At 46.2% G+C, this 23,902-nt stretch overlaps 11 protein-coding genes across 20 annotated transcripts in view; 5 read left to right on the plus strand and 6 right to left on the minus strand.

Moving 5' to 3' along the window:
* Positions 1-505: 505 nt before the first annotated feature.
* On the plus strand, positions 506-7,380 carry LOC6500756 (glutamate dehydrogenase, mitochondrial). Of its 2 annotated transcripts, XM_001953820.4 has the most exons (6): positions 506-1,037; positions 4,792-5,226; positions 5,289-5,608; positions 5,676-5,880; positions 6,254-6,292; positions 6,680-7,380. In XM_001953820.4, the coding sequence occupies exons 1-6, from the start codon at positions 623-625 to the stop codon at positions 6,949-6,951; spliced, it is 1,686 nt and encodes a 561-aa protein (XP_001953856.1). In that variant the 5' UTR covers positions 506-622; the 3' UTR covers positions 6,952-7,380. The 2 variants fall into 2 exon arrangements, with proteins under 2 accessions (XP_001953856.1, XP_014766703.1); XM_014911217.3 differs by lacking the exon at positions 6,254-6,292 and having other exon boundaries at positions 507-1,037.
* Positions 7,368-9,487, minus strand: LOC6499814. Its single transcript, XM_001953821.4, has 5 exons — positions 9,329-9,487; positions 9,079-9,252; positions 8,482-8,850; positions 8,133-8,401; positions 7,368-8,022 (listed from the first exon to the last, which is right to left on the minus strand). The coding sequence occupies exons 1-5, from the start codon at positions 9,360-9,362 to the stop codon at positions 7,753-7,755; spliced, it is 1,116 nt and encodes a 371-aa protein (XP_001953857.1). The 5' UTR covers positions 9,363-9,487; the 3' UTR covers positions 7,368-7,752.
* Positions 9,488-9,536: 49 nt separating this feature from the next.
* Positions 9,537-10,152, minus strand: LOC116654505 (putative OPA3-like protein CG43998). The gene is made up of 2 exons (XM_032449607.2): positions 9,842-10,152; positions 9,537-9,786 (listed from the first exon to the last, which is right to left on the minus strand). Exons 1-2 carry the CDS (start codon positions 10,150-10,152, stop codon positions 9,606-9,608), a joined length of 492 nt encoding a protein of 163 aa, XP_032305498.1. The 3' UTR covers positions 9,537-9,605.
* On the minus strand, positions 9,948-10,837 carry LOC6499813 (putative OPA3-like protein CG13603). Its single transcript, XM_001953823.4, has 4 exons — positions 10,671-10,837; positions 10,445-10,613; positions 10,237-10,388; positions 9,948-10,174 (listed from the first exon to the last, which is right to left on the minus strand). Exons 1-3 carry the CDS (start codon positions 10,810-10,812, stop codon positions 10,253-10,255), a joined length of 447 nt encoding a protein of 148 aa, XP_001953859.1. The 5' UTR covers positions 10,813-10,837; the 3' UTR covers positions 9,948-10,174; positions 10,237-10,252.
* On the plus strand, positions 10,833-11,694 carry LOC6500757. The gene is made up of 2 exons (XM_001953824.4): positions 10,833-11,118; positions 11,229-11,694. The coding sequence occupies exons 1-2, from the start codon at positions 11,029-11,031 to the stop codon at positions 11,589-11,591; spliced, it is 453 nt and encodes a 150-aa protein (XP_001953860.1). The 5' UTR covers positions 10,833-11,028; the 3' UTR covers positions 11,592-11,694.
* Positions 11,573-13,173, minus strand: LOC6499812 (26S proteasome regulatory subunit 4). The gene is made up of 2 exons (XM_001953825.4): positions 13,025-13,173; positions 11,573-12,969 (listed from the first exon to the last, which is right to left on the minus strand). Exons 1-2 carry the CDS (start codon positions 13,025-13,027, stop codon positions 11,653-11,655), a joined length of 1,320 nt encoding a protein of 439 aa, XP_001953861.2. The 5' UTR covers positions 13,028-13,173; the 3' UTR covers positions 11,573-11,652.
* LOC6500758 lies at positions 13,164-14,300 on the plus strand. Its single transcript, XM_001953826.4, has 2 exons — positions 13,164-13,558; positions 13,618-14,300. The coding sequence occupies exons 1-2, from the start codon at positions 13,286-13,288 to the stop codon at positions 14,212-14,214; spliced, it is 870 nt and encodes a 289-aa protein (XP_001953862.1). The 5' UTR covers positions 13,164-13,285; the 3' UTR covers positions 14,215-14,300.
* LOC6499811 (40S ribosomal protein S19b) lies at positions 14,290-15,019 on the minus strand. The gene is made up of 2 exons (XM_001953827.4): positions 14,587-15,019; positions 14,290-14,525 (listed from the first exon to the last, which is right to left on the minus strand). Exons 1-2 carry the CDS (start codon positions 14,890-14,892, stop codon positions 14,361-14,363), a joined length of 471 nt encoding a protein of 156 aa, XP_001953863.1. The 5' UTR covers positions 14,893-15,019; the 3' UTR covers positions 14,290-14,360.
* A 51-nt stretch (positions 15,020-15,070) lies between these two features.
* On the plus strand, positions 15,071-16,349 carry LOC6500759 (putative OPA3-like protein CG13603). Its single transcript, XM_032449606.2, has 4 exons — positions 15,071-15,293; positions 15,351-15,522; positions 15,585-15,727; positions 15,786-16,349. Exons 1-4 carry the CDS (start codon positions 15,152-15,154, stop codon positions 16,088-16,090), a joined length of 762 nt encoding a protein of 253 aa, XP_032305497.1. The 5' UTR covers positions 15,071-15,151; the 3' UTR covers positions 16,091-16,349.
* On the minus strand, positions 16,265-18,500 carry LOC6499810 (nucleoporin Ndc1). The gene is made up of 2 exons (XM_001953829.4): positions 17,779-18,500; positions 16,265-17,724 (listed from the first exon to the last, which is right to left on the minus strand). The coding sequence occupies exons 1-2, from the start codon at positions 18,174-18,176 to the stop codon at positions 16,386-16,388; spliced, it is 1,737 nt and encodes a 578-aa protein (XP_001953865.1). The 5' UTR covers positions 18,177-18,500; the 3' UTR covers positions 16,265-16,385.
* A 418-nt stretch (positions 18,501-18,918) lies between these two features.
* LOC6500760 (mucin-12) overlaps positions 18,919-23,902 on the plus strand; it is a 29,061-nt gene continuing 24,077 nt past the window's right edge. For 3 of the 9 annotated variants that reach the window (XM_032452547.2, XM_032452571.2, XM_044718294.1), the window contains exons 1-3: positions 18,920-19,312; positions 20,357-20,592; positions 21,025-21,823. In XM_032452547.2, coding sequence (XP_032308438.1) covers positions 21,060-21,823 — 764 coding nt within the window. In that variant the 5' untranslated portion in view covers positions 18,920-19,312; positions 20,357-20,592; positions 21,025-21,059. Of the gene's footprint in view, positions 19,313-20,336; positions 20,593-21,024; positions 21,824-23,902 lie in introns of all 9 variants that reach the window. The other 6 variants (XM_001953830.4, XM_032452573.2, XM_032452565.2 and 3 more) reach the window with 4 other exon arrangements.

The following is a 23,902-nucleotide window of genomic DNA, read 5'->3' on the forward strand; positions in this document are numbered from 1 at the left end:
GTCAACACTGGGCTTAAGCTTTTTTATTTTTATGATTGAGAGCACTAGTGATGGAGGAAATATCGAAAATTTAAATAAGCCAATTTTTAAATTGATTTATTAAGGTAAAAGGATAAAATGATCAAATCCATTTGTGGGCCCCTAATGGGACTTAAAGCTTTTGAAATTGATACAATTAAAAGTAAATGAATTCATTATTGATTGGTCAAAAAACCAAATCACTATTCAATGTTGAAATGTACAGCTTCCTCACCAATTACACGATTAATTCCCCAATAATTTCGACACTTTGCTTAAGATAATCCAGTCCAGTGATAATCTTTGAACGTAAAACCGATAACACCTTACATCTAATCTTGCCCTGGCAACGCCATGGCCCCATGTTTGAAAGCTTTGGCGGCCGCGAGAGGAAATGAAAGAAATGGGGAGCAAAATGCCGAAAACGTGGGAAGTTTCTCTCTTTCTCTCCCAAATCATGGTAGTGGTGGAATACATGGTATATTATAGGCACGATAATTTAAAAACGTTCAGTTTGGCGGCGCGTCCAACAGCAAGCGGTTGTGGTCCAGCAGCAGACAGTAGTAGTTGAGCAGAGCAGAGTCAAGAACCCGGAGAAGCAGCCATGTATCACCTGAAGAGTTTGGCCCGCCAGGGCGCCATCCGCCAGCAGGAGCTGACCACGCTGGCCAAGGCCCTGCCCACCGCCGTGATGCACTCCCGCGGCTATGCCTCCGAGCACCAGATTCCGGACCGTCTAAAGGACGTGCCCACCGCCAAGGATCCCCGTTTCTTCGACATGGTCGAGTACTTCTTCCACCGCGGCTGCCAAATCGCCGAGGAGAGCCTGGTCGATGACATGAAGGGCAAGCTGACCCGCGACGAGAAGAAGCAAAAGGTTAAGGGCATCCTCATGCTGATGCAGCCCTGCGACCACATCATCGAGATTGCCTTCCCCCTCCGCCGTGATGCTGGCAACTACGAGATGATCACCGGCTACAGGGCCCAGCACAGCACCCACAAGACGCCCACCAAGGGAGGCAAGTACATGAACTTTTCTTTGGCCGGGAATCACTTTTTTTTTGGTGCGATTCAAAGACCACATTACTCTCTATCCCCTGGACTATTCTGCGTTAGTTTAGAATACATATTGCTCCCAAAAACCAGCAGTTGTTGCTCGTTGCAAAATCGATTTTTCCTTTAGGCCGTTCTGACGTGATGTCTTGCCTTTCCGAGTTATGTAACCCAACGTATTCTGCCTCCCCCTGCCACCCAAGTGCGCATGTTCTGCCGCCTGTTTTGTTTACGTTGTGTAGCCAGTCCCCAGTAGCCCCCAGTTTTTTGGGGTTTCTTTCTATAATCTAGATTCCGGACGGAATTGCATAAGTGCCTGAGCTGGGTTACACGTGGGTTTCCATTAGATTTCCAAACCCTTCAAGTGTCCCGCCACCCCAAGAAACATATGCCTATGTCGGGTTTTATAATTTTTCAGTTCGGGCCTCTTTTCGCACATTTTATTATTTTCGAGCTGGCGAATTCATTTCGATTTTTGTTTCTATGTTTCTCTATTTTTTTGTTGCCTCTGGCTGGGTGCTATTTTTAATGAACTTTTGCCTGTGTTTTGTTTGCTTTCCAATTCGAATGGGAACAGCTCTGCACAGTGAGTCAAGTGCGGGTAAAAAAAAATAGCAACGCCCCCCCCCAGAACCACCCAAAAGAAATAAATTTGAGACCTCTTGTTGTCAGGCAGGCGGTAATTGTTTGTTTCTTTTCGAGTCTCGTCTAATTAGTGATAGAATCAGTTTCCAAGCGTTAAGTTAAGTGCTTATCAATAGCCAAAAAAAGAATAGAAATTCTCGACAAGGGACCCTTATCTTCTGACCTTGGCTATGCGCAAAAATAGAAAACAAAAACAGCCGAAAATTTCTTTGCCCCTGGAACTTGTTGTTTACGATTATAATTGCCACGCTTCCTTAATAGTTGTTTATGATCTTGTTTTTTTTCGAACTGGGATCGATCATGTGGTCCGATCTTGTCGCCAATCTTGTAAACAGCCTGTTACCAACTGTTCAGAACCCGGGTTTCTCTCTGCCTCGTTAATAACTCCCTTAAACATGGTCCTCTGCTATTTCGGATGCCATCTGAGGTGCTAAAAGTGAGTAGTTTGTTTATTTACTTGGCTCTGTTTGGCCAGTATCAGTGGATCTGTGCTTGGTGGGGGCCAGTCATTCGACCTAGCCGTGCTCTAATTAATGCTAATTTGCTGACGCTCTGCCATTTAACTGTTAATTGTTTAATACATCCAGTCCGGTCTCAAATTTCGGCGAAATTGCCTTTGCTATACCGCCTCGCCAATTTCGTTTTATTCTCTGGGCTCTGGAGTCCGGACGTCAGTGTCTGCTGGATGTTTAATGTGTGCGCTCGAAAAACTGGTTTTAATTTGCTAGGGGTGTTGTTCCTCTCCACATCGTGTCTGTGTTCACGTGATGGTCACGTTGCCCCAAAAACCAGACGGAAAGATATTAAATCCCAATGGAGTCGGACAGCCGCACAGAAGAATTTTATGGCAAATGAGTCACTGGCTGTACCACTGTGCTGGTAGTGCCCAGTCCCCCAGATCCGGGCCACTTTCTATCTCATTGAACTGCTCGGAATTGTCACTTGGAGGCAAGGGCTTGGAGCCGAGGCTTAATTGCCTCACAACAAAAACAAACCCGTTATCAAACTGAAACTCGATGAATCTCAGAAAAATAAGCGAGCGCGACAATTGAACTGATAGTGTAGTGTAGCCCCCTCCCTATCGCCACTATCCATATGTATATTTTGATGTACCAACAGTTGTCGTGACAAGTATACGCACAGTGTACAGACCATATCGAGCAAATAGCATTTCCCACAAGTACTTGTCAGTTATCGAATTGTAAACACATTTCGCTCTTATTTACCTCCCTTGAGAGTTGCACTCGAACGATTTCATATGCTAATTCGGATTAATAATCAGAGGAATGTTTCTCCAGAGAACCGGACTAACTATTGGATCAGAATCGCATGTTTCTTGGTGCCAACTCAGCTGGGGGTGCGGCCAGATAAGCCTCTATACATACATATATGCCCCGTTTCCGGTCCTATCTTCAGCCATATCTTATCCAACATAACACCAAGATCTTGGCAGGCGTCACAAACAGATTTTGGGGTGGAACGCATACACCTACACCCTCCTACAGCTCCGGCAGTGACATGTTTTTTGCACCTAAACTTTTTAATCATATGGCGTAGAATTCTGGTCAGCTGACTCCGGGGGAACTGGTTGGGTCTATTCGAGAGATCGCCGCCTGTTGCCAATGGGGGATACATATAGACGTGGCTGGTGTGTCCGATCGAGCCCCCAAATAAGTTATCGCACCGATTGTATAAGCAGTATAGAACTACATACATATGCGTATTAGCTAGCAGTGGTACATTAATAGATTCTTTTTTAACTTGTTGGTGTATTTAGTGTTTTGTTTTTATTTTATTTTAAATTCTCTTTAGCGAGAAACGAAAACAAGTCGCCCGATAGTGCCGGTTGCCACTGGTTTTTGGTTTTTTTTATATATGGTCTTGCTGTTTTCCAGCCGATTGGATATTTTTTTGTATTTTGTTTTTATGGTAAACATAAGCAAATAAAAGGCGAAAACGGCAAATAGAGAGGGCGTCGCAAATGAATGTGCTGTCGTCAAGCGCTTTGGGTACAGTCGGCTCCGTTCTCGGCTCCACGGGGCTCCACTCGATTTGACGTCTTAGCTCATTCAGCAGAAAGCCAAGAAAAAGTGGCAAGAGCTTCTTTTACATGAAATGTGGGAATTATGCGCCTCAGGGCATTTCTTCAATAGACTATAAAAAGATACCTTATTTTGGTCCTTCGAGAAAACATCAGCATTAGTTGACACTTTTCTGCAACTTCTAGATTACTTTTCATTTAGAAACCTGTTGAATCATTGGTACTTGAAGAAAATGATCTGTAATTGCAAATTTGTTTACTCATCGTATTTTTGTTCAAAGGTTTTAAGTTTCACGCCAAAGTTTCACAACAAAAGTTAGTCAGCTGATAGAGCAAAGAAAGCTAAAATGCGGAAATGAAATCATAATTTTTCGCTTCTCAAGAATGTTTTTCACAATCTCTGGGTCTACCCTGGCAACAAGGCCTGTTAGTCTAATCAAAAGAACTAAGCTAATTTAAGATTTTATAGTCTTGTTTTTTGGGGGGCTCGTCCAACCAGCGGGGAAGTGATTAGCACGTTTGCATAGGAACTATAAAAATTAATAGGAACTTGTTTCCTAACCGTTTACGGTCCAATTTATCGATCTATAAAAAAAAGTACTTTGTTCTCTCAAGTTTTTACAAGTGAACAGCGCTTATTAAATTCGAATTACAAGCGCGAAACTCTGCTTATCTAATCGGAACTTTCTCAAAGATATCAAAACATTTAGTGTGTCAAGCAAATAAAGATAAGGGTGTAGTACTTTATGGGTATTGTTCTTGGGACTGTTGCGCCATCGTCGAAAGGTTTCCCCATTGTGGCCAGATGCAACGATTTTCACGGGGCACGTGCTTAGCGGCCAAAAGCAGCCAAAAAATGCTCTAGTGGAAAACTTTTGCTTTCCGCTAGGAATTCGTGCTGGTTTCCGTCTATTTTCGGCACTTGTCTATTGGATTGGGGCCAAAAATGAAAGCTGCATCAAGGTCGCCTAGTTCCGAACAATGTACACCTGTCGTATACGTAATGTGCTTATGCAATTGTCCTTTTCTTGCAGGTATTCGTTTCTCTTTGGACGTTTCCCGCGATGAGGTCAAAGCCCTTTCCGCCCTGATGACCTTCAAGTGCGCCTGTGTGGATGTGCCATTCGGCGGCGCCAAGGCCGGCCTGAAGATCAACCCCAAGGAGTACTCCGAGCACGAGCTGGAGAAGATCACTCGCCGCTTCACCCTGGAGTTGGCCAAGAAGGGCTTCATTGGACCCGGTGTTGATGTGCCCGCCCCCGACATGGGAACCGGTGAGCGCGAGATGTCCTGGATCGCTGACACCTACGCCAAGACCATCGGTCACCTGGACATCAATGCCCATGCCTGTGTCACCGGCAAGCCCATCAACCAGGGCGGTATCCACGGACGTGTCTCGGCCACCGGACGCGGTGTCTTCCACGGCCTGGAGAACTTCATCAACGAGGCCAACTACATGAGCCAGATTGGTGAGTGTGCATCATGGGTTTCTACATAGGCAGTGGATTTTAAGGCTGTCTCTCTCGTTTAGGCACCACTCCCGGCTGGGGCGGCAAGACCTTCATCGTCCAGGGCTTCGGCAACGTGGGCCTGCACACCACCCGCTACCTAACCCGCGCCGGAGCCACCTGCATTGGCGTCATCGAGCACGACGGCACTCTGTTCAACCCCGAGGGCATTGACCCCAAGCTGCTGGAGGACTACAAGAACGAGCACGGCACCATTGTCGGCTACCAGAACGCCAAGCCCTACGAGGGCGAGAACCTGATGTTCGAGAAGTGCGACATCTTCATTCCAGCTGCTGTTGAGAAGGTCATCACCAGCGAGAATGCGCACAGAATCCAAGCTAAGGTTAGTAGCTACGACCCTTGCATATTTTCCGAATATGTTTCACGAAGGATCATATATCATATTTCAGATCATTGCCGAGGCTGCCAACGGCCCCACCACCCCTGCTGCCGACAAGATCCTGATTGATCGCAACATCCTGGTCATCCCCGATCTGTACATCAACGCCGGTGGTGTCACTGTCTCCTTCTTCGAGTGGCTGAAGAACCTCAACCACGTCTCGTACGGTCGCCTGACCTTCAAGTACGAGCGCGAGTCCAACTACCATCTGCTCGGTGAGTTTCGAATCGTACTCTAACTAATATGATAGGCTCTTGAAGGCACTTGCTCCTCATAAATATTTCAATCTATCTCTGCTCATTGATCATGCCACTTCATTACTGATCGGTTTATGGATTAATTATGCTATAATTTAGAAAATACAAACCCGTACAGAATAGCGTTTGCTCCTCTCAGCAATTGCTCTTCCCATATTGGTTTCAGATCTTAAACTAGTTCTCCTCCTTCCAAATTTTCTTTTCCCCCTATTGCTCTCGTTTCTGCCCATCCACAAGAGACTTTAATCGTTATTTAATTTTAAAGTATCATCTAAGTAATTCGTTGTTTACTCTTTTTCTTCTTTTTTCCGTTTCTCTGTCACCAATGTAGCCTCAGTCCAACAGTCAATTGAAAGAGTCATTATGGACGGTACATTATAATTATTAATAGTTCTTTTACGTTTCCACCCATCCATCGAATCTCTAAAAATCAGACCTAATTACTTTCCAAGCAATCTCACATCACATCCACCATTCTGTAATATCTGTTGTTTCTGTAGTTAGTCCCGGCGTTATTATTTTTTTTATGTTATCCCTATGGACATTGATCTCATGTTTGCATTATACACCGACTAATATCTGAAACATCCACTATACACTGCTTTAAATCCGCATTCCAAGTACTCGAATCTAATCTCTGTAGTCTTTGGTGGCTTTGAACCTTGTGATATTTAAATGTGATCCCCGAAGCATGTGGCACTCTCAACTAATTGCTTTGTCTGTTTTTGTATCCTCCCATCGCTGCCTCCACCTGCAGAATCTGTACAAGAGTCCCTGGAGCGTCGTTTCGGCCGCGTGGGTGGCCGCATCCCCGTGACCCCCTCCGAGTCGTTCCAGAAGCGCATCTCCGGCGCCTCCGAGAAGGACATCGTCCACTCTGGCCTGGACTACACCATGGAGCGCTCGGCGCGCGCCATCATGAAGACGGCCATGAAGTACAACCTGGGACTGGACCTCAGAACCGCTGCCTACGTCAACTCCATCGAGAAGATCTTCACCACATACCGCGATGCCGGCCTGGCCTTCTAAGCCTCAGCCTGAGTGCGCTGATCAGCCCCCAGACTCTTAACTAGTTAATTAAGCAATCGAACTCAAGAGCATACTATTGCTATTGCTCCTTGCACCGCCGTTTTAGATGAAAAAGTCACAAATCGAAACGTAATTTATATCTACGGTAAATTGGAGCTGGCCGGAATTACTCTTTTTAAACTAAACAACAACAAAACAAAAAAAAAACAGACCCAACTTTCGCCCGTGTTTCGTATTAAGTTGAAAAAGTTGCGAGCTTATTATTGTTGATTTTCTGTAATTTTTAAGTTCATGAGCGTCAAACTGAAGCAATTGCATTTTCAATTATGTATCGCAACGTCTCGTACTGTCATGTCACGTTTATCGTACGATCGCTCCGTTGCCGTAACATTAAAATAATCAAATATACACAAAACTAAACTCTAAAAAGTGCATTTTAATTGTCAATTGAAGTTGGCCACTTAGCACATCACAATGGAATATAATTGTTAGTCTCGTGGATACAAATATAACTACTAGTATGCAAATACGTATACATAGACAGATCAATTGGAATGTATAAAAAAATATAAAGGATCTATATAATACTATAAGTACACTTTTGTGGCAAAAAACTGAGATACAGCACAGCGTACATGGGAGAGTATCGTGGTCCGTATCGTATAAAAAATTGCAAGAATAATCTTTAAAACCTATGGCTAATTTCAATAATAATCGTTTTCTTATCATATATAGGGTATAAATGTCTCCTGATCTGAGTGCATGTCAACTTGGTGCTACTTTTTTGAGAGGAGTGTGGAGTCATAGGGTCAAAGATTTCGGAAACAATTGCTGTTTCACATAGTCGTTGATCATTTCCATAAGCAGCTCTCGAGTGACTTTCGGATGCTGCAGAACGTAGCCAAAGTCTTTTAGTTTCGTGTTGTCCAAGTAGAGGTGCTTGTGATGAAGCTGCTCCTCGTCGAGGTAAGGCGTCAGAGGTGTGTTGTCAATGCCGCTACGCTGGCAAATCTCGGCCCAGGGTCCCATGTGCTTGTCGTTGATTTCACCAACAGTGTCTGTGGGATAAAGCTAGAAAACGAAATGTTTTATAAATAAATAATAATTACAAAATAGAATAAATATACTTGAATTGAGTGAACTTTCCAAAATATGTATTGTGAAAGCTATATGGTCTATACCTTAGTCAGATTCGACATAACAATGCCAAAGTAGTCCACATTGATGTCGAAAATATCCACCAGCAGGTTGCTAATGCTGCCCTGCGTCGACGCTGAATCATCCACAATGTTGTACACCTGGCTGGCTGTTTTGGGGCTCTGCGCCAATTGCCAAATGGCGGCGCACACATCCGATACGTGCACCGTATTCAGTCGCATGGCATCGTTCCACAGCAGCTTCATTGTCTCATTGAGGTGTTTGTATATGGCAGCGATTATAATGCGCGGCACTGTGAACGAAGCGAAATGGGTGGTTAGCATTCCCCCACTAGGAAATTACATCAATTATCGGCTATCGGCTTCCACTCACTCAAGTAGCGCTTATCTCCAATGCCATAGACCACGGGTAATCGGATGATCGTGTAGCTCAGGTCGTCCATGTTCGCCAGCTCCTTCTCCACCTTGAGCTTCTGCTTCGCCACGCCTGTCCATGGATCCAGCTTGCAGTCCTCCTTCAGTGGGGTTTTTTCGCTGCTATTCATACAGCCGGAACTGAGCTCAACGTAGCGCTTCACCCGCTGGGCAGCTGCTTCATTAGCACAGTTGAGACTCAGCTTCAGAATTCCCTCCTTGTAGACGGCATCATCCTGGTTGGCACGAGTCTCGGCCGCACAATTGATCACAATGTCCCATGCCCTTCCTGTCGTGGGGTGTGGCGCGAAGGCCGCCTTACAAGACGCTGCAAGTGGAAGAGAGTTCCAGAACCAGTTTAGGTATATATGCATTAGGGTGGGTCGGTATGATACAGAACCGCCAGTTGGAACAGAGTTAAAGCGAAATACATTGCTTATATCTGTTATCAGTTATCACAGTTTCCACAGCCCCAAACCAAACAGAATCATCTCTTAATTTCACCATCCTAGGTGCATCCAAAAAGAGTGAGTCACCCTACGAGAAGGCTACCTACCGGCGTTTATTAGGTTGGCGCTGCAGAACTCCAGGCGATCGCTCTCGAAGAGCGCAGACTGCTCCTCGTTGAGCCAGGCCATTTGGGGAGGGGTCTTATCGGCGATCCGTACTTCCTGCGCCAGTTCATTGTCCAGCAGATAAGTGGCCAAGTTGCGTCCAATGAAGCCGCAGCCTACGGGGCACAAAAACGATGCAGTTGATGATAAGCCGACTCTAAGGGAGACGGATGCTGCGAGCCGGGGACTTACCACCCAAAATCAAAACCGTTGGTTTCTCCGACATGCTTTAGCTGCGACACGATCAAGTGGAATTCAAAACGGGGATTGCAGATATATATTTACTTTTTGTTTGGATGCGGCTGTTCGGCAGTGTGACCGTATGGCTATGCAGCCGATTGCCATCGGAAGACCACTTGGCGGTCTATTCAATATTTAAGTTTCAAAATATACAAAAAACTCGTTTTTTCTTAGTTTTATTTGACGCTTACACTTATACATACATTCAAATTAATTTTTACACAGCTGGTTAGTCTTCTTTTTTCTCACAAAAGTCTTTACCAATCCCTTCTACGTGCAGATTTTTTTTTAGCCAAGCAATTTCTTTTTCTTGGCGCTCTACATCCGAATCTATTTTTGCAAGACGTTCATCTAGGATTCTTCTCTTCTCGGTATGATCATCATGAAGTTTCTTATCTTTGCGCATTTGTCTAGGATAACAATAAATTAAGCAAAGAAATAAATAAAAATATTCCCATAACTTACCGCGACACCTCGAAAAAAATAATGCTTAAACCAATGATCATTACAAAGAACTCGCCTAGAATATTGGCACCCATTCGTGTGGCCTGTACATCTGTTAGAGGGGGAATTTTTCGGGGCTGGGGAAGATGCAGCATTCGCATCTTAGAGCGAGTTTCCATGACATGGTATAGTTGTCCTGGAGGATGGATGACCGTACGTCGAAAGACTGGATAGTGTTTTCCAACATGCAATAGAAGCTTAGTAAAGGGTGAGCTGGCCCGCTTCATTCCGAACACAACAATTTTTCCCAACGGAAATCTGCCAATCACCATTTTTAAACGGAAATTTGAACTACTAAAAATAGCAATGACATTTTCGATCAAACTTAACTTTTTGAAAATTCGACCAAGCAATACCTTACGCCATTCAGTGCTATACCCAATGTTTTAGACGATTGATTTCCTGTTCTTGACGGTTTACCTTTTCCGTTAAATTTGTAATACGCGATTCTAATTCTGCTCGACGGAGGCGATGGGCTTCGTGCTTTTTTTGGTCCTTCTTAGCTTGCCTGTAAACCGTCAAAAACTTTAAACTATAAGATTAACTTACTCTGAGACCACAAACCTGGAAACTTCTCCCATTATGAGTAAAACTCCTATAAGGAAAATAAATAGCTCTCCGAGAATATCACCGCCCATTTGAATAGTCATCGCCTCTGTGAGCGGCGGAATGAAATCTGGTTGGCCCAGACCCAGCATCCACATCTTCGAACGCACATCGATTGTATGATATACTGGAACCCGCTATTTTTCAATCATATCGTTACGTTCATGGACAACGGAGTACTTACAACGAGCCGGTGGTGAAACGACAAACTTCTTAAAGCTCTCATTCTTTTTCGCTGTCTGCTTGATTAGATTACCGATGGGCTTGCTTATGTGCTTTATACCCAACATGCCGAGTTTCGCTATTGGAAATGCGCCAACAACCATTTTTCTACCTATAAAATTCGAATTTCAAAATTAAACAAGACTTCGCTTACTATAACTATAAATTTTTCAATTCAAATGTGTTCAGTGCTGTACAATTCCATGCCAAGTCAACGGTCTAATTTGGTCTATTATTGTGAATTAGGGTCACACTGATCTGGCGAAATATTTTGGTCACGACTGATCCCGGGTTTGAGTATTGAATTTTGGCTTAAAACGATGTCTGACCTAGCAAGTTCGGAGGAGGAAACCGACTTTAGTGTCCTAAGCTCAAGAAACTATCAGCGCGTTCAGGATAAAGTTGCAAAGGTGGGTTAAACGCGTGCGGAGAAGCAATTCCTTGGCCACACTTTGGATTAATCAGCTGTTTTTGAATGCTTCTGTTTACTATACGAATTAAAATACTCTTTATTGTACAGATTAGCTATGTTGATGGTATCGCCGATGGAAGAGAGAAGGTCTTCCAAGCCAGCTTCGATCGGGGCTACGAGGATGGTTTTAAGACAGGCTTTGAACTGGCTAAACTGAGCGCCTATTTTGAAACGGAAAACTTACCAAACTCCGACGAATCCAAAAAGTTCAAGCAACTTGGCCTTCCAGAGGCTACAGATAAGACGCACTTCCAATACTTGAACTATCAAGGAACTCCCCTTAACGAGGTGTCTGAAAAACAAACAAAGTACTTGGATAATTTGATGGAGCAGTTCGCACAAACTATCCCTGCAACTATTAATTTATTCACACCCCAAAAGAGGCAGACTGATAATGTTAATGTGGTTTAATGCATGTGTTTGGAAATTATCAAAATTAACTGAACATAGTAGATTTGCTTGCATAGTAGACTTATAAATACAGGCCCTCGGGCGTACCCTCCTTCTTTCGGTAGAGAACGCTTTCCTTCGACTTCTTGAAATCCTCGTTGGTCACCTTCATTCGGCGCTCGCGCAGCGCCATCAAACCGGCCTCTGTGCAGATGGCCTTTATATCAGCGCCCGAGAGATCGTCCTTAGCCATGATCAACTCACTGAGGTTCACGTCTTCGGCCAGTGTCATACGGGATGTATGGATGGTGAAGATGCGGCGTTTGGTCTTTTCATCCGGCAGGGGGAACTCGATCTTGCGGTCGATACGGCCAGGACGGATCAGCGCCGGATCCAAAGTCTCAATGCGGTTAGTGGCCATAATAACCTTCACGTCACCACGCGAATCGAATCCGTCCAGCTGGTTGAGCAACTCCAACATGGTACGCTGGATCTCTCGCTCGCCACCAGAGTTCGAGTCATAACGCTTGGTACCGACGGCATCAATCTCGTCGATGAACACAATGGAGGGAGCGTGCTCCTCGGCCACACGGAAAAGCTCTCGAACCAGCTTGGGTCCATCTCCCAGATACTTCTGGATCAGCTCGGAACCCACAACGCGCAGGAAAGTGGCGGAGGTCTGATTGGCCACCGCCTTGGCCAGCAAGGTTTTTCCTGTACCGGGAGGACCATATAGGATAACACCCTTTGGTGGTTTGATGCCCATCTCTTCGTAGTACTCAGGATGTGTCAGTGGCAGTTCCACAGACTCCTTGATCTCCTGGATCTGAGTGTCCAAGCCACCGATATCCGCGTATGTCTCCTGAGGGGCCTTCTCCAGCTTCATCACGGTCACCATGGGATCGGTGTCATCGCTGAGAACTCCTACAACAGCGTGAACTTTGTGGTTAAGCAGGACGGAGCAGCCAGGCTCCAGCTGGTCCTTGTCCACGAAAGAAAGAATGCTAACGTAGTGCTCGGAGCCCACAGAAGTGGAGACAATGGCGTGATTGTCGTCGATGATCTCTTCGAGGTTGCCCACCGACATGGGTGTGCCGCGCAGGTCATCGACCTTGGAGCGCTCCTCCTCGTTCTTCTCGTCCTGTGGCTTCAGACGCTCCTGGTTCCGGATGAATTCGTCTTCCATCATGAGGTAGTCCTTGATGCGCTCCAACTTGAGCAGCTTTAGGCGGCAGCGGGTGTGCGGCGTCACCTGAGGTAGCTTCATGGCCGCATCCGGACCCTTGGCACGGCGCTTCTTTTTGCCGACGCGGGTCGGGATTGGAGGCTCGTACTTCTTCTTTTTATCCTTATCATCCTTCTTGTCGCCAGCTCCCCCTTGGGCCGATTGATTTTGTCCCTGTAGCAATACCACAATCAACTAAAATTCATTGGTTTTTTGTGTGGGGTCTTACCATATTGCTGCTGTACTTTCTTTCTGCCTAAATCTTTTGTGAATTTTTTTATAGTCGGCAACAAACAGAATTTCTACTAGTCATAACCAACGCAAAGTTGGCTGCGGCTGGTTAGCTAGTGTGTACACACGGACGAAATATAACAGTCTGGCAACTCGATCTGGTTGCTTGGGCCAAGTCAGGCAGCACTGTTTGTTTGTTTATTGTTTGGATTCTGCCGCGAATTGTTAAAAAACGAATTAGTATTAATTATTCCTATAAATGGATCCTAATATAAAGAACATCGATCTTAGACTTGATAACGTTGAGGTGTTGACCACGGGAACAGCTGCAGAGTTTGTGAATGGCATTCTGGACTTCCTCCTCTTTCAACGCCGCCAGATTCCCTTTGTGTATAAAACCTACAAATATTATGTGGAAAAGTGGTCGGATGAGAACGAAATGAATGAGCGTGACTCTTTTTCCCATTATCAGCTCAACCAGCAACGGTCCAGGGCTAAGGCGACAAAGGAATCCATCAGCGACATGAGAGAGGTGGGTGCTGATCACCTTGAATATCCTTTCAAGTAATTTACCATCTACTCTTTCCTCAGCTCATTCGTAATGCTTTCAGGACCTCGGATGTGAAGAGTCTGAGGTTTCTTTTTGGCACGAACACTTTTATGCCAACAGAGTCTTACACTCTGCACATCCCCCACGACTCCATATCAAGGCATCACTTTTGCGAACACCATGCACTCCCCGAAGGTCGCATTAATCAGACCCTGCTCCGACTACTCACCTGCGAGGAGCTATACACGCTCTTTTCCACCGAACTTAATGCCACTAATGTGTTCTTAGAAATGGAACTCTTTAAGGACACGGAAAACACCCATGAAAAACAGCAAGAAACGGGGAACTGGATCCCCAAGGATGTACTTAGTCAACTACCCCGCAGCTGCAAGAATGTCCACTTGCACCTTCTTCACGAAAACGACAGTGCCGCTGCGGCGTTGAGATGCTGTAGGCAACTCGACATTTATGAGGATCTAGGTTTGCTGAATCTGGACAAGTCGGACGAAGAAAGTGACAAGATCCAACATTGCGGTCAGTCTTCCAAGGAAATCAGCGGGTGGTGGCAGGCGGAGGTCATAGTGCGCGGTTTCAAAACTCCTACAAATCAAAAAGCCACTGACATGTGGACCAGCTAGCAATGTTAGTAATTGAAGCAGCCATCTTTCATTAAGTTCGCCATTTTGTGCACGTGCCAATAAAAATTTCTCACATCATGTTCATATTTGTATTTGTATTTTAAAGCGCCCAGCGCTAATTTTAGATATGTTTGTACTTATGTTGTTTAAGAAGTTAATATCACGGTGTTCTGCTGGTAGCTGGCCTGGCGCTGCTTGGCCACAATTTGGTTAGCCAAGCGATCCATGTCGCGCTGGCCATTGGGCGTCAGTTTGCGGCCGCCGTCGGGGTGCTTCTCCACCATGCGAGCCGCCTCCAAAGCCTGAAAAGCCTTTCGGAGGAATCACGCATTTGCAAATTAAGAACTAAGAATTGAAAATGAAGCACCTCACCTTCCGAATACATCCGTCCGAAGAGCGACAGTAGTCAGAAGGACGCACTCCGTTGCGCTTGCGCCCACCGTAAATTTTGGTGAAAGCAGCCACTCCAGATGGGCTACGGATATACAAGTGGCGCATTATGGAGGCGCAACGCGTATAGAACCAGTCTGCCTCGGTGGGAGCCGTCTCCTTGAACTTGGCCGTTTTGATGTAGTCGGCTTGTTCTGGCACCACAACTTTTCCAGACTTCTTCAAATAAGCAGCCAAGGTCTTGGTAATAACGTGCTGATCGATGTCCTTCACGGTAACGCCCGGCATGTTTTCAGTTTTTTTTTATGTTTTGCGGTTTTGCCCCTTGTGAAAATTTGTCGCCAAATTGCAACTCACCTTTAACGGAAACGAAAAAGTCCTGATTTACGGTCACCTTCTGTCAAAATGGCAGATTCAAATTCAGCAGTGTGGCCAAATCGCAAAGCCTCCCGCATGGGGCTAGTGCGTCGCTCCACATTTGGTAACACTCAACTATTCCGCAAAGCTCTTCGTGAATATTTTGTAATAGCCAGGAATAAATCAAGAAATGGTAATAGGTGTCTTTCCTGCGGCCAAGCTCGGTGTCTTGGCCATCAAGCAGGTCAGCAAGCCGATCGCCAACGTCCTCAAGTCAAACGCCAAGTCCAGCCCGTTTTTTAGGAAGTACATTTGCATGCCGCCGGCACAGTGTAAGTAACACAATCTAGCGATGATTAGGAGACTGATTAAATTCTTTTTATTTTCAGTTTACAACTGGGTAGAGGTAAAGACCAAGATGTGGGCGCTGAACATGGGCGGAAGGAGTGTCAACGTACCGCCGCTGAACGAGGCAATGGCCATAGAGCTGGGTGCCAATCTGCTCGGCGAGTTCATCATCTTTGCCATTGGTGCTGGTCTGCTGATTTTCGAGTATTCGCGGTAGGTGCACCTTGGAAGTAAAATAGACTGGCATCCATGTTAACAGAAACGTATCCCAACAGACAAACGGCCAAGGAAAACAAGAAGAACGAGGCCGCGCAAATGGAGAAGATGCAGTTGACCAACACCCTGACGGAGATGGGGTTCCGCCTGGAGCGACAGGACGCCCAGATTCGCGAGATGACGCGGGTTCTAGCTGACTTAGGTTAATAAGCTACTAGTACAGCCAAGCAATAGAAACTCAAGGTATCATTTTTCTGCAGATTCGCGCAACATTTTCCGATGGCACAAAGAGCCGCTGCAGGAGTACGTTCCCTTCGACCCCACTACACCAGACCAGAGCGCCAATGCCCGACTACCCAAGAGCTTCGAGGGCTTTTATGATCCACAAGGCGGCATGGCCTTCCGTGCCCTTAACTTCCTGGAGACGCAGATTTTCGTCGATGGCCGCAATCGCAAGGCGAAGGAGGCCCTACAGCACATTGACGAGGTGGCGGAGCAACTGGAGCAGTCGCTCGGCGAGGCGGCCAACGTTGCATCTTCATTGCCATTAAAAGTAGACCAATGACCCAAGCGACTAGAGCAGGACGTGGCTCTGCTTATGTTTGCTGTGGCCATGGAGGAACATTAAGTGCTCCTGCTGTACAACACATTCACCTGAAGCCCATTTCATTGATGCTTGTTATGATCAAATCGCGTGTTATCATTACGTACTCTCTAAGTAAAAAAGTCAATAGCTGTATATAACTATTGTACGTTTCTAGTTGTATTTATTAATTTTTATTGTTACCGCAGATAACAACTAAATAGAGATGAAAAACAGTTTACAAGATGAGTGATGATGAGCTGGTGTAGAGATCCTTCTACTCCTGTTGAATGAAGGCCTGAAGTTGGTGGAGCTCCTCCCCAGGTGGCAACAGATCCCCCAGATAGTCGCAGAAAGCGTTACAAATAGTGTAGAGACTGCGTCGCACGGCGGATCGTAGAACGTTGAACTCTGAGCTAGGAGCCCGTAGGTTGCCCATCACGCTGTTCAGTTTGTCAAGCTCCCCGCGTAACTTATTAATAGCTTTGACAATGGCCGGCAGGTCGTTTTGCACCACACCGTACCGGTCCTCATTTAGGGACGCCGCGCAGATTTGGGCCAGAGCCTGGGTGACGTAGACTAGGGGCTGGGAGTTGACCAACAAGAAGTTGGTCTTTGAACCCTCAGGCTCACTAAAAAGGTATAAAATTCCAGGAACTCTTTTCACCAGCCGATGCAGAGCCTCCTCCAGTTGCGTCGAAACCCGCTCACACCAGTTGGGCATGTGCCGGATGCCATCAGCCGGCTGATCCATTGCGACGTTCCGTGGAGGCGAGGCTATTTGCCGGATACCGTGCAACTGGTTATACTGGCGCAGCAATAGTCTTTCCGCCATGATGCTTGTGCTGGTAGAGTCAATTGTCTGTGGCAGTGGCAGGTTTTGGGCCCCCTTGAGCACACTAATCTTTTGCATAGACTCGACCAGATCATCTGTAAAGCTGTTTAAAATTACTAGGCACTGATCGCAGAGAGCCCTCCAGTTGGCCGGACGGTTGCCGGGCTCTGTTAGCTGGAAGATTTCCGCGCGCTGCTTTGAGTCCTTTCGCATTGCCAGCTTATAGAAGTAATTGGCGGCGAGGCATTGAACGACGTACACGTTGAAGACTCCAAGGCAGGACACCAAAGTGATTTCCTGTTCGCTTGCGAAGGCTGCTTTTTGCTTGGTTATCACCAGTGGCAGATCCTCGCACAGCAGTATGCCGTAGAAGCTACGCATCAGATGCATGTTGCTCAGGATCTGGGCCGTCAGCAGCCAGCCATAGAAAAGTAGCTTTACATTGCTAACAACACCAAAGAAACCGTCCATTCGCTCATCCATATTTACGTCTAAGATATGACATAGTCTCTGGCATACCAGACGTCCCAAAATCCAAAAGACCATAGTATAGCTGAGGGTTGGGAGTATTGACCGGACCAAGGATCGCGCCAAGGTGGCGTAAAGAAGCTCACGGAGTTTCTCGCCAAGGGTTTGCTCCACAATGGGAAACTTGATGGAGACTTCTTGCCGTTTATGCACAGACACAAAATAGTAGCAACCGGCTGTAAGACCCATGCCAAGCATATAAACGTGGTAGCCACTTATGCAGTCCTCGCCGTAGCACTTGTAACTAAGATGCCTAAAAAAGAGTAATGTTAGGATGGTGGCATTTATAAGCTTTTGTTTCACGTACCTGTAGTCGGTTTGTAGGTAGCCAGTGTACAGCCAGGCCGTGAGAAAACCCACCAGAAGGTGAGCACCCAGGAAGAAGAGTTTTCGCGGCCCGTAATGCAGAATCCATCGGTAACGAGTGGGGCAGTAGGGGCGCTCCACCAAGTGCTGCTGGCACAAGGACACTCCGTAGACCACGACGGCCGCTAGTAACGGAATGCTGGCAAACCAGGTGTACCAGCTGCATATTAGACCGACTGTTCCACTAACCCAGTCCAGTGGGCTCAGGAGCTGGAAGTTCACCAATAGTAGGAACACGAGCAGGAGCTGAAACTGAATTCCTGCACTCAGGAGCACGGCACGAAGGCAGCGTCCGAGCAGAAGCAGTTTGCAGGCGTTGCTGGAGGAGCCGGTGGACATATTGAGTGGCTTTCCCTTTCACTAATTCAGCTTATTTACAAATTTCGCGAATTATCTTAATAATTGCCGGCACCGCGCGCCTTTTGTTGATGTCAGAGTGACCGAAGGTTAAAGTGAAGGAATTCGCTATCGAAAAAGCCCGCCCAAGTGGTCGTTACTTTCAAAAATCCAATTGGAATTATAAAATATCTATAAATTTATCTAAATGATAACAAAAACTTGTTTTTAAATCATTTTGGTATATCTATCACATATTATGACTACAAATTTAAGAACAAATCTAAAAATATGTTATAATATCGATAATGTGTGAACCGGTTAAACTGAAATGAACAGCTGTGCTAACTCGAGAAACAGTGGAATTTGAAACAGTGTTGTCGCTCTCGAACCAAATAGCTAATATACTAGCTGTTTATAGCTATAACTGTTAAAAACCTTAGCTAGGCTTTTAGATAGTATCATATAAAAGATTTTAAGACCATTTTTCAGTTTTTAAATATATAGATTTCCATTAAATAGCCAATATGACAAGTCTAAAATGTTAGAGTTGCTGAAATAGCCAAAAATAGTTACATTTAGCTCGACCCAAAAACAGCTGGGGATGTCGTCGACTGAAGTCATGCATCGAACTCGAACAAGTTCGAACGAAAAATTGCGGCTGTGCAAGCGAGAGATAAATATAGGTTCTCCCTCAGACTCAGTGTTGCCAAAATAGCCAAAAAAGCCAGATTGCAACTAGCTAGCTTCAGCTCCAGCCAAAAACAGCTGAGTATCTCGGACCTGACCATTGGTTAAACATCCAAACATCCGAAAGATACGAGATACGTTTCGCACTTCAAACGGTTGGCAATCGGTACATGCGAAAGTGCGCCAGTTGAGATCAAAATGCACGTTCGGAACGAGATAAAAGAGGTCGGAAATAATACCACAATAATAATAAAATAATAAAAATAATACCAACAACAACAAAAATCGCACAGTGGCACCCGAACCCGAGCAGTGGAGCAGTGGAGAGAGAAAAAAAAAAGTGCGGGTGTTTGTTTTTCGCGAAAGTGCACGGAATTTGGCCAATCGATTGGCCATAAAAAAGCCCCAAAATAGTGAAGCAAATGCGGATAAGTTCGAGGCGTAATTGGGTGCGTAAATCGGGCAATTGGCAGCGTCAGCGTCAGAGCGTCAGAGGGGGTGGCGAAAGGCGAAATACGGCCAACCAAAGGCCTCCTCCGTTCCTATGCCTGTGCCTGCCCGAAGGCAGCGAAAATTTTCGTGAGCGGACTCGAGAGGGACTCGGCGGGCGGAGAAACGAAATAGAGAAATATTGCGTGAATCAAAAGCGTTGTAATTAATTCATATTTAATTGCCGTTCGGTGTATTTTGGTGTAATCTGAGAGTACGACCTGGGCCCAGTCTGCTGCTGGGCCTCCGACGAGTGCAGCTGCAGATAAATTGTGAATGTGGCGTGGTGTGTTGTGTGTGTGTGGTGCGGTGTGGTGTGGTGTGTGTGCCTTGTGCCCATAGTAATGCGTATTGAGGTCACTTTGTACATATTATAACAGCAGCAGCAGTAAATACAGCAAAGGCACGCGTTTTCATTGCCCAATACCTCTACAAGCGTTTTCATCCCACTGCCCAAGGCAAACAGCTGCTCTCTTGTCTCCGTTGTTGTTGTTGTTGTTGTTGTTGCTGTTTGTGTGTTGATCGCTCGAGCAGAACCCGAGGGCAGGTGGTGTCCACATAGGCAGAGCCACAGCACGCATTAATTAATAGATATAGTATCGGTCTGCGAATAATTGTGTTACAGTAGCACTGAAACGATCCCAAAGATACATATGTATCTAGATACGTCCTGGAAGCGCATACTACTGCTCCCTACTGCTACAAGCCAGAGTCCACCCACCCTCCACCGTCCTCTGCTGGGCTGGCTTGGCTGGCGTCTTCATGCTCCATTCACCTACTTTTACGCGCTGTGCGCTCTTTGCTCTCCACTGCTGTGTGGTGTGCTGTGCTGACGTTCGTTTTCTGAATTCCAAATGAAGTCATGAGCAGCAGATTGTTAAAAAAAGAGCCAACCAACAACGACAATAACAACAACAAGAGTGGGGCAACGAGGGGGCAACAACGAGGAGGCACTAAGGCAGCCCACAAGGCAAAATACAAAAGTCGTTGTCGCATTATTACAGAAGGAAAAGTTGAATACAAAGTATAAGTAAGAAGTAAAAGAGAAAAAAAAAAGTGAAATTAAGTGTTTTTGAAAACAAAACCACAACCATAAAAATACAAATAAAAATAAAAGCAAATACAAAAGCAAAACACAAAAACATAAACATGACATGGCCGCGTCTCGTTTACACAATAACTCAAAATTAATTTAATATGCTGGCAAATGAGCGAGCCGAACCGAAAAGCAAGCTAAAAGGTGAGCAGATAGGCTGAATATGGCAAAAACCAACAAGCCATAAACATAAATAAAGAGAAGAAGGTGCGGCAGGCCTAGGTCTGCCCATGATTTGTCGTTTATGCGATTGCCCAGTTTCCAAATAGCAATATCTATTAAGTGCCCTCGTATTTGTCGGAAGCCATCTATGTAGTCTCTGGCTCAGACCTGTGGCATAGACGTGATTGGGCCTCAATCCCCTGTAGTGAGTGGACGAGACAAAGGCCACATTACTACGCAATTCCCAGTGATTTAATTCACGAACTGAGTCACCCCTAATCGAAGATTGTGTCATTGGCATTCTTAAACTCCGGCATTTATCCCCTAAAGTGCCTTACTAATATTTCTTAAAAGTGGACATTTATCCCCTTGAAAGCTCAACTAATAAAGGACGTTCTCTTGCAACTCTTTCAGCCCCTAAATCGAGGAGAGGCTCATAAACGGCTGCCATGGCCGCTGCTTCCGCTGGACAGCAACAGCAACAGCAGCAGCAGCAACATCAGCACCAGCACAAGCTAAACATTGCTGGCAGTGCTGAGACGGTTGCAAGCGAGATGCATCACCAACAGCAGCAGCAACAACAGATCAATATGTTCAAGCAGCAGCAGCAGCAGCAGCAACAACAGCAGCAGCAGCAGCAACATCAATTTTTCCATCAACAGCAACAGACAAAATTTGTATCGCGGGTCGTTACAAGTGCAACATCGATGCAACATCAGCAACATACGCAACAGATACTACCAGCTGGCTTGGTAAACGGCAATGGGAATGGCAGCGGCACCATGATGCAAGCGACGAATCTGCAACTGCAGCAGCGCACCAGTCAACAGCATATATTTGTCTGCCCCACTAGCAGCCCCCAGCTCCTGCAACAGCAGCAGTATCAGCAGCAGCAAGCCAAACAGCGCCAGGCGCAAATAAAGTTGCCAGTTAAATCGACGGCGGCGGCAACTGTTGCTGCTGCTGTCTCCGTCACTGTTGCTAGTGCGGCGCATTGCCTGCCGACAACAATTGCATCGCGTCAATTGAGTCAGAACAATCAGCTCTATGCCAAGAATGTTGCCAAAGCTAACAACCCCATCCCCAGCGGCACTACCAGCAGCAGCAGCAACAGCAGCAACCAAACTAACAGGAAGTTCAATACTAGCTACAATGGGAATTTGGCTCCTGGCTGGCGTCGCTTAACCAACAACAATGAAGTGGCCTACATCAGGTGAGTGTCCCACTATTCGAGGAGGGGAATCTTAGCTATCGGATACTGATATAGGATACAGGATATCGCCTGGTTGAGCACTCTCGACAGCGCCATTCACTCGACCGCGGGGCTGTGTTGTTCGTACTACGGACATGACATTTACAGCACTTTGGGGGCCCGGGCTAAAAGTCAATCTGGTTATTGTCTGGCGAACGCATTCGAGAAACCATAAAAATGTTCAGCAGTGCTCTCCTCCTCTCTGGCTCCCCCTCCTGTACAGGAAATGCCAGTGTCCAGGGGTCAGAGAGATAGAGAGGGGGTGCTGCAACGGTGGCAGAATGTTAGTGGGCGTCTGGGGGGTTGCAGTAGTCGTGTCAGAAATGTTTTTGCAACCAGGCAGCACAAGCAATAGCAACCATCAGCCATCAACGAGTCGAGGCAAATATTTACCTGGCATTATCTGCGAGTTATCATCAAGCACACATAATTACAAACTCAAATAAAATGTTTACTCAAATATGTTGAAAAGCATCGACTACGAGTATGAGTATGAGTACGAGTGCGAGCATGTGGATATGTCTGCCAGGAGGGGTACTTGTAATTGTTCTCACTGCCTCGTAGAGTGGGGAAAAATGCCTGAAAACTATGCAAGTTTTTTGGGCTCTGTGCAAACTCAGTCCATGGCTGTTACTGTGGCTGTGGCTGTTGTTGATTCTGTTGCCTTTCGGCCATTGCCGATGTTGGGTAATTGTTGATTTTATAAGTGGCTGGCACTTCTGAGGTGCTTGACTGGTCTCGTCTGGTTCCATTCGGATAGTTTAGCCCGCAGCTGTGTAGCTCCGGGATGGGTGAGAGCCCAGATTACGGTCGATTGGCAGATTGAAAGCTTTCAGGGATATTCCATCCGAATCTGTTTGTTTTTGCCCTCCGAAGCCTGGCCTGGGGGGCTGCTTATGACAGAAATCATTACGGGCCCAACGAGAGCTTCATGATTATTGCGCTCACGTCGCCGAAGCGCCAAGATGTTGCAGCTTATCCGCCGCACTCCATTTACCGGGCAATGTCACATTTCACTCACTAACTTACATTACCCATCCAGGACACACTTTGAGGGCACCGCTTCGCCTCGGTTGCCATGTCCACATTCACGTCCAACGTCCTCCGTCCTCTGTGTACCTCCTGTGATCACATGCCATCGTGTGTCAAGCGCTGTCATTGTCCACCACCGGATAGCAGCGGCGGCAGCTGCTCACTTCCATGTTGCGTGTTGCTGGCGGGTCTCCTATAGATGTTGCTGTTTGCCAAACGGCTCGACTCGGCCCCCTTGCAAATTTCCGAGTCGGGCATTCTTTTTCGTGGTTCGCATGCCCAGATAACCCCTCCAGACCCGTTGGTATTTGTTGGACCTTCAATTGTCGATTTTGCAAATAAAAAAGGGTTGAAAAAGGCGCACTAAAACGAACGAAAATGTCCAAAAAAGGCGGACTTTACTTTAAGTCTGAGCACTTACAATATTATAGGAGCTGAATGGTTAAAAGCAAAGCAAAATCGTCTCAGGAAACCGCCCAAATCCTTCTGCAATCAAGCCGAGTAGTGGCCTCTGGCCTCGAGCAACATGAATACCTCTTTTTGTTTAGCTTCCGGCGAGGCCCGGCCACGTTTCGGCTGTTTCTAGGAAGGAATGTTGCACCCGAATTGTGTTCTAAATCAATAATTGTTGCGCAAGCATTTGAATCTCTTCCCGCTTGCTGTTTGCTCAAGTGCTAATGCTTTCGGCGCAACGTGACATCAGCAGAGGGCGGGAAAATTGCAAAAACCATTGGATAGGGGAGAGGGTAAAATATATGGAATAACAAACTGTGACCAGGTCAACCGAGTCAGAGCTAAAGCAAGAGCTAGAGCCAGAGCCAGAGCCAGAGATGCCTGGGGCCGCCCACTGCGCACATAAATCATAAATCCAAAACGGCAGCTGGAGATCGGCGATCGAAAGCGCCCCGCCAGCTCGCAAAAGAATGCGGAATAGTTTGTCCAGCCTGTCCGATTCAAGCAGTTTTCAATTTTCCTAATGCGAACACCCCGCTGCCTCTGGCCCGCTCC

This window comes from Drosophila ananassae, chromosome 2L (genome assembly GCF_017639315.1).
Source record: "Drosophila ananassae strain 14024-0371.13 chromosome 2L, ASM1763931v2, whole genome shotgun sequence".
NCBI lineage: Eukaryota > Metazoa > Arthropoda > Insecta > Diptera > Drosophilidae > Drosophila > Drosophila ananassae.

Excerpts from the sequence above, each read along its gene's own strand:
- LOC6500758 (XM_001953826.4), top strand. The coding sequence starts at position 13,286 with ATGGATCCTAATATAAAGAACATCGATCTTAGACTTGATAACGTTGAG. Across the intron at positions 13,559-13,617 it reads CCATCAGCGACATGAGAGAG|CTCATTCGTAATGCTTTCAG; the intron begins GTGGGTGCTGAT and ends CTCTTTCCTCAG.
- LOC6500756 (XM_001953820.4), top strand. The coding sequence starts at position 623 with ATGTATCACCTGAAGAGTTTGGCCCGCCAGGGCGCCATCCGCCAGCAG. Across the intron at positions 5,609-5,675 it reads CGCACAGAATCCAAGCTAAG|ATCATTGCCGAGGCTGCCAA; the intron begins GTTAGTAGCTAC and ends ATCATATTTCAG. Across the intron at positions 5,881-6,253 it reads GTCCAACTACCATCTGCTCG|CCTCAGTCCAACAGTCAATT; the intron begins GTGAGTTTCGAA and ends TCACCAATGTAG.
- LOC6499810 (XM_001953829.4), bottom strand. The coding sequence starts at position 18,176 with ATGTCCACCGGCTCCTCCAGCAACGCCTGCAAACTGCTTCTGCTCGGA. Across the intron at positions 17,725-17,778 it reads TACCTACAAACCGACTACAG|GCATCTTAGTTACAAGTGCT; the intron begins GTACGTGAAACA and ends ACTCTTTTTTAG.
- LOC6500759 (XM_032449606.2), top strand. The coding sequence starts at position 15,152 with ATGGTAATAGGTGTCTTTCCTGCGGCCAAGCTCGGTGTCTTGGCCATC. Across the intron at positions 15,523-15,584 it reads CTGATTTTCGAGTATTCGCG|ACAAACGGCCAAGGAAAACA; the intron begins GTAGGTGCACCT and ends GTATCCCAACAG. Across the intron at positions 15,728-15,785 it reads GCGGGTTCTAGCTGACTTAG|ATTCGCGCAACATTTTCCGA; the intron begins GTTAATAAGCTA and ends ATTTTTCTGCAG.
- LOC6499814 (XM_001953821.4), bottom strand. The coding sequence starts at position 9,362 with ATGTCGGAGAAACCAACGGTTTTGATTTTGGGTG. Across the intron at positions 8,851-9,078 it reads CGCCAACCTAATAAACGCCG|CGTCTTGTAAGGCGGCCTTC; the intron begins GTAGGTAGCCTT and ends TTCCACTTGCAG. Across the intron at positions 8,402-8,481 it reads TGGAGATAAGCGCTACTTGA|TGCCGCGCATTATAATCGCT; the intron begins GTGAGTGGAAGC and ends CTTCGTTCACAG.
- LOC6499811 (XM_001953827.4), bottom strand. The coding sequence starts at position 14,892 with ATGCCGGGCGTTACCGTGAAGGACATCGATCAGCACGTTATTACCAAG. Across the intron at positions 14,526-14,586 it reads CGGACGGATGTATTCGGAAG|GCTTTTCAGGCTTTGGAGGC; the intron begins GTGAGGTGCTTC and ends TTCCTCCGAAAG.
- LOC6499813 (XM_001953823.4), bottom strand. The coding sequence starts at position 10,812 with ATGGTTGTTGGCGCATTTCCAATAGCGAAACTCGGCATGTTGGGTATA. Across the intron at positions 10,614-10,670 it reads CGTTTCACCACCGGCTCGTT|TATATCATACAATCGATGTG; the intron begins GTAAGTACTCCG and ends AGCGGGTTCCAG. Across the intron at positions 10,389-10,444 it reads ATAATGGGAGAAGTTTCCAG|GCAAGCTAAGAAGGACCAAA; the intron begins GTTTGTGGTCTC and ends GACGGTTTACAG.
- LOC116654505 (XM_032449607.2), bottom strand. The coding sequence starts at position 10,152 with ATGGTGATTGGCAGATTTCCGTTGGGAAAAATTGTTGTGTTCGGAATG. Across the intron at positions 9,787-9,841 it reads ATTTTTTTCGAGGTGTCGCG|ACAAATGCGCAAAGATAAGA; the intron begins GTAAGTTATGGG and ends TTGTTATCCTAG.
- LOC6500757 (XM_001953824.4), top strand. The coding sequence starts at position 11,029 with ATGTCTGACCTAGCAAGTTCGGAGGAGGAAACCGACTTTAGTGTCCTA. Across the intron at positions 11,119-11,228 it reads TTCAGGATAAAGTTGCAAAG|ATTAGCTATGTTGATGGTAT; the intron begins GTGGGTTAAACG and ends TTTATTGTACAG.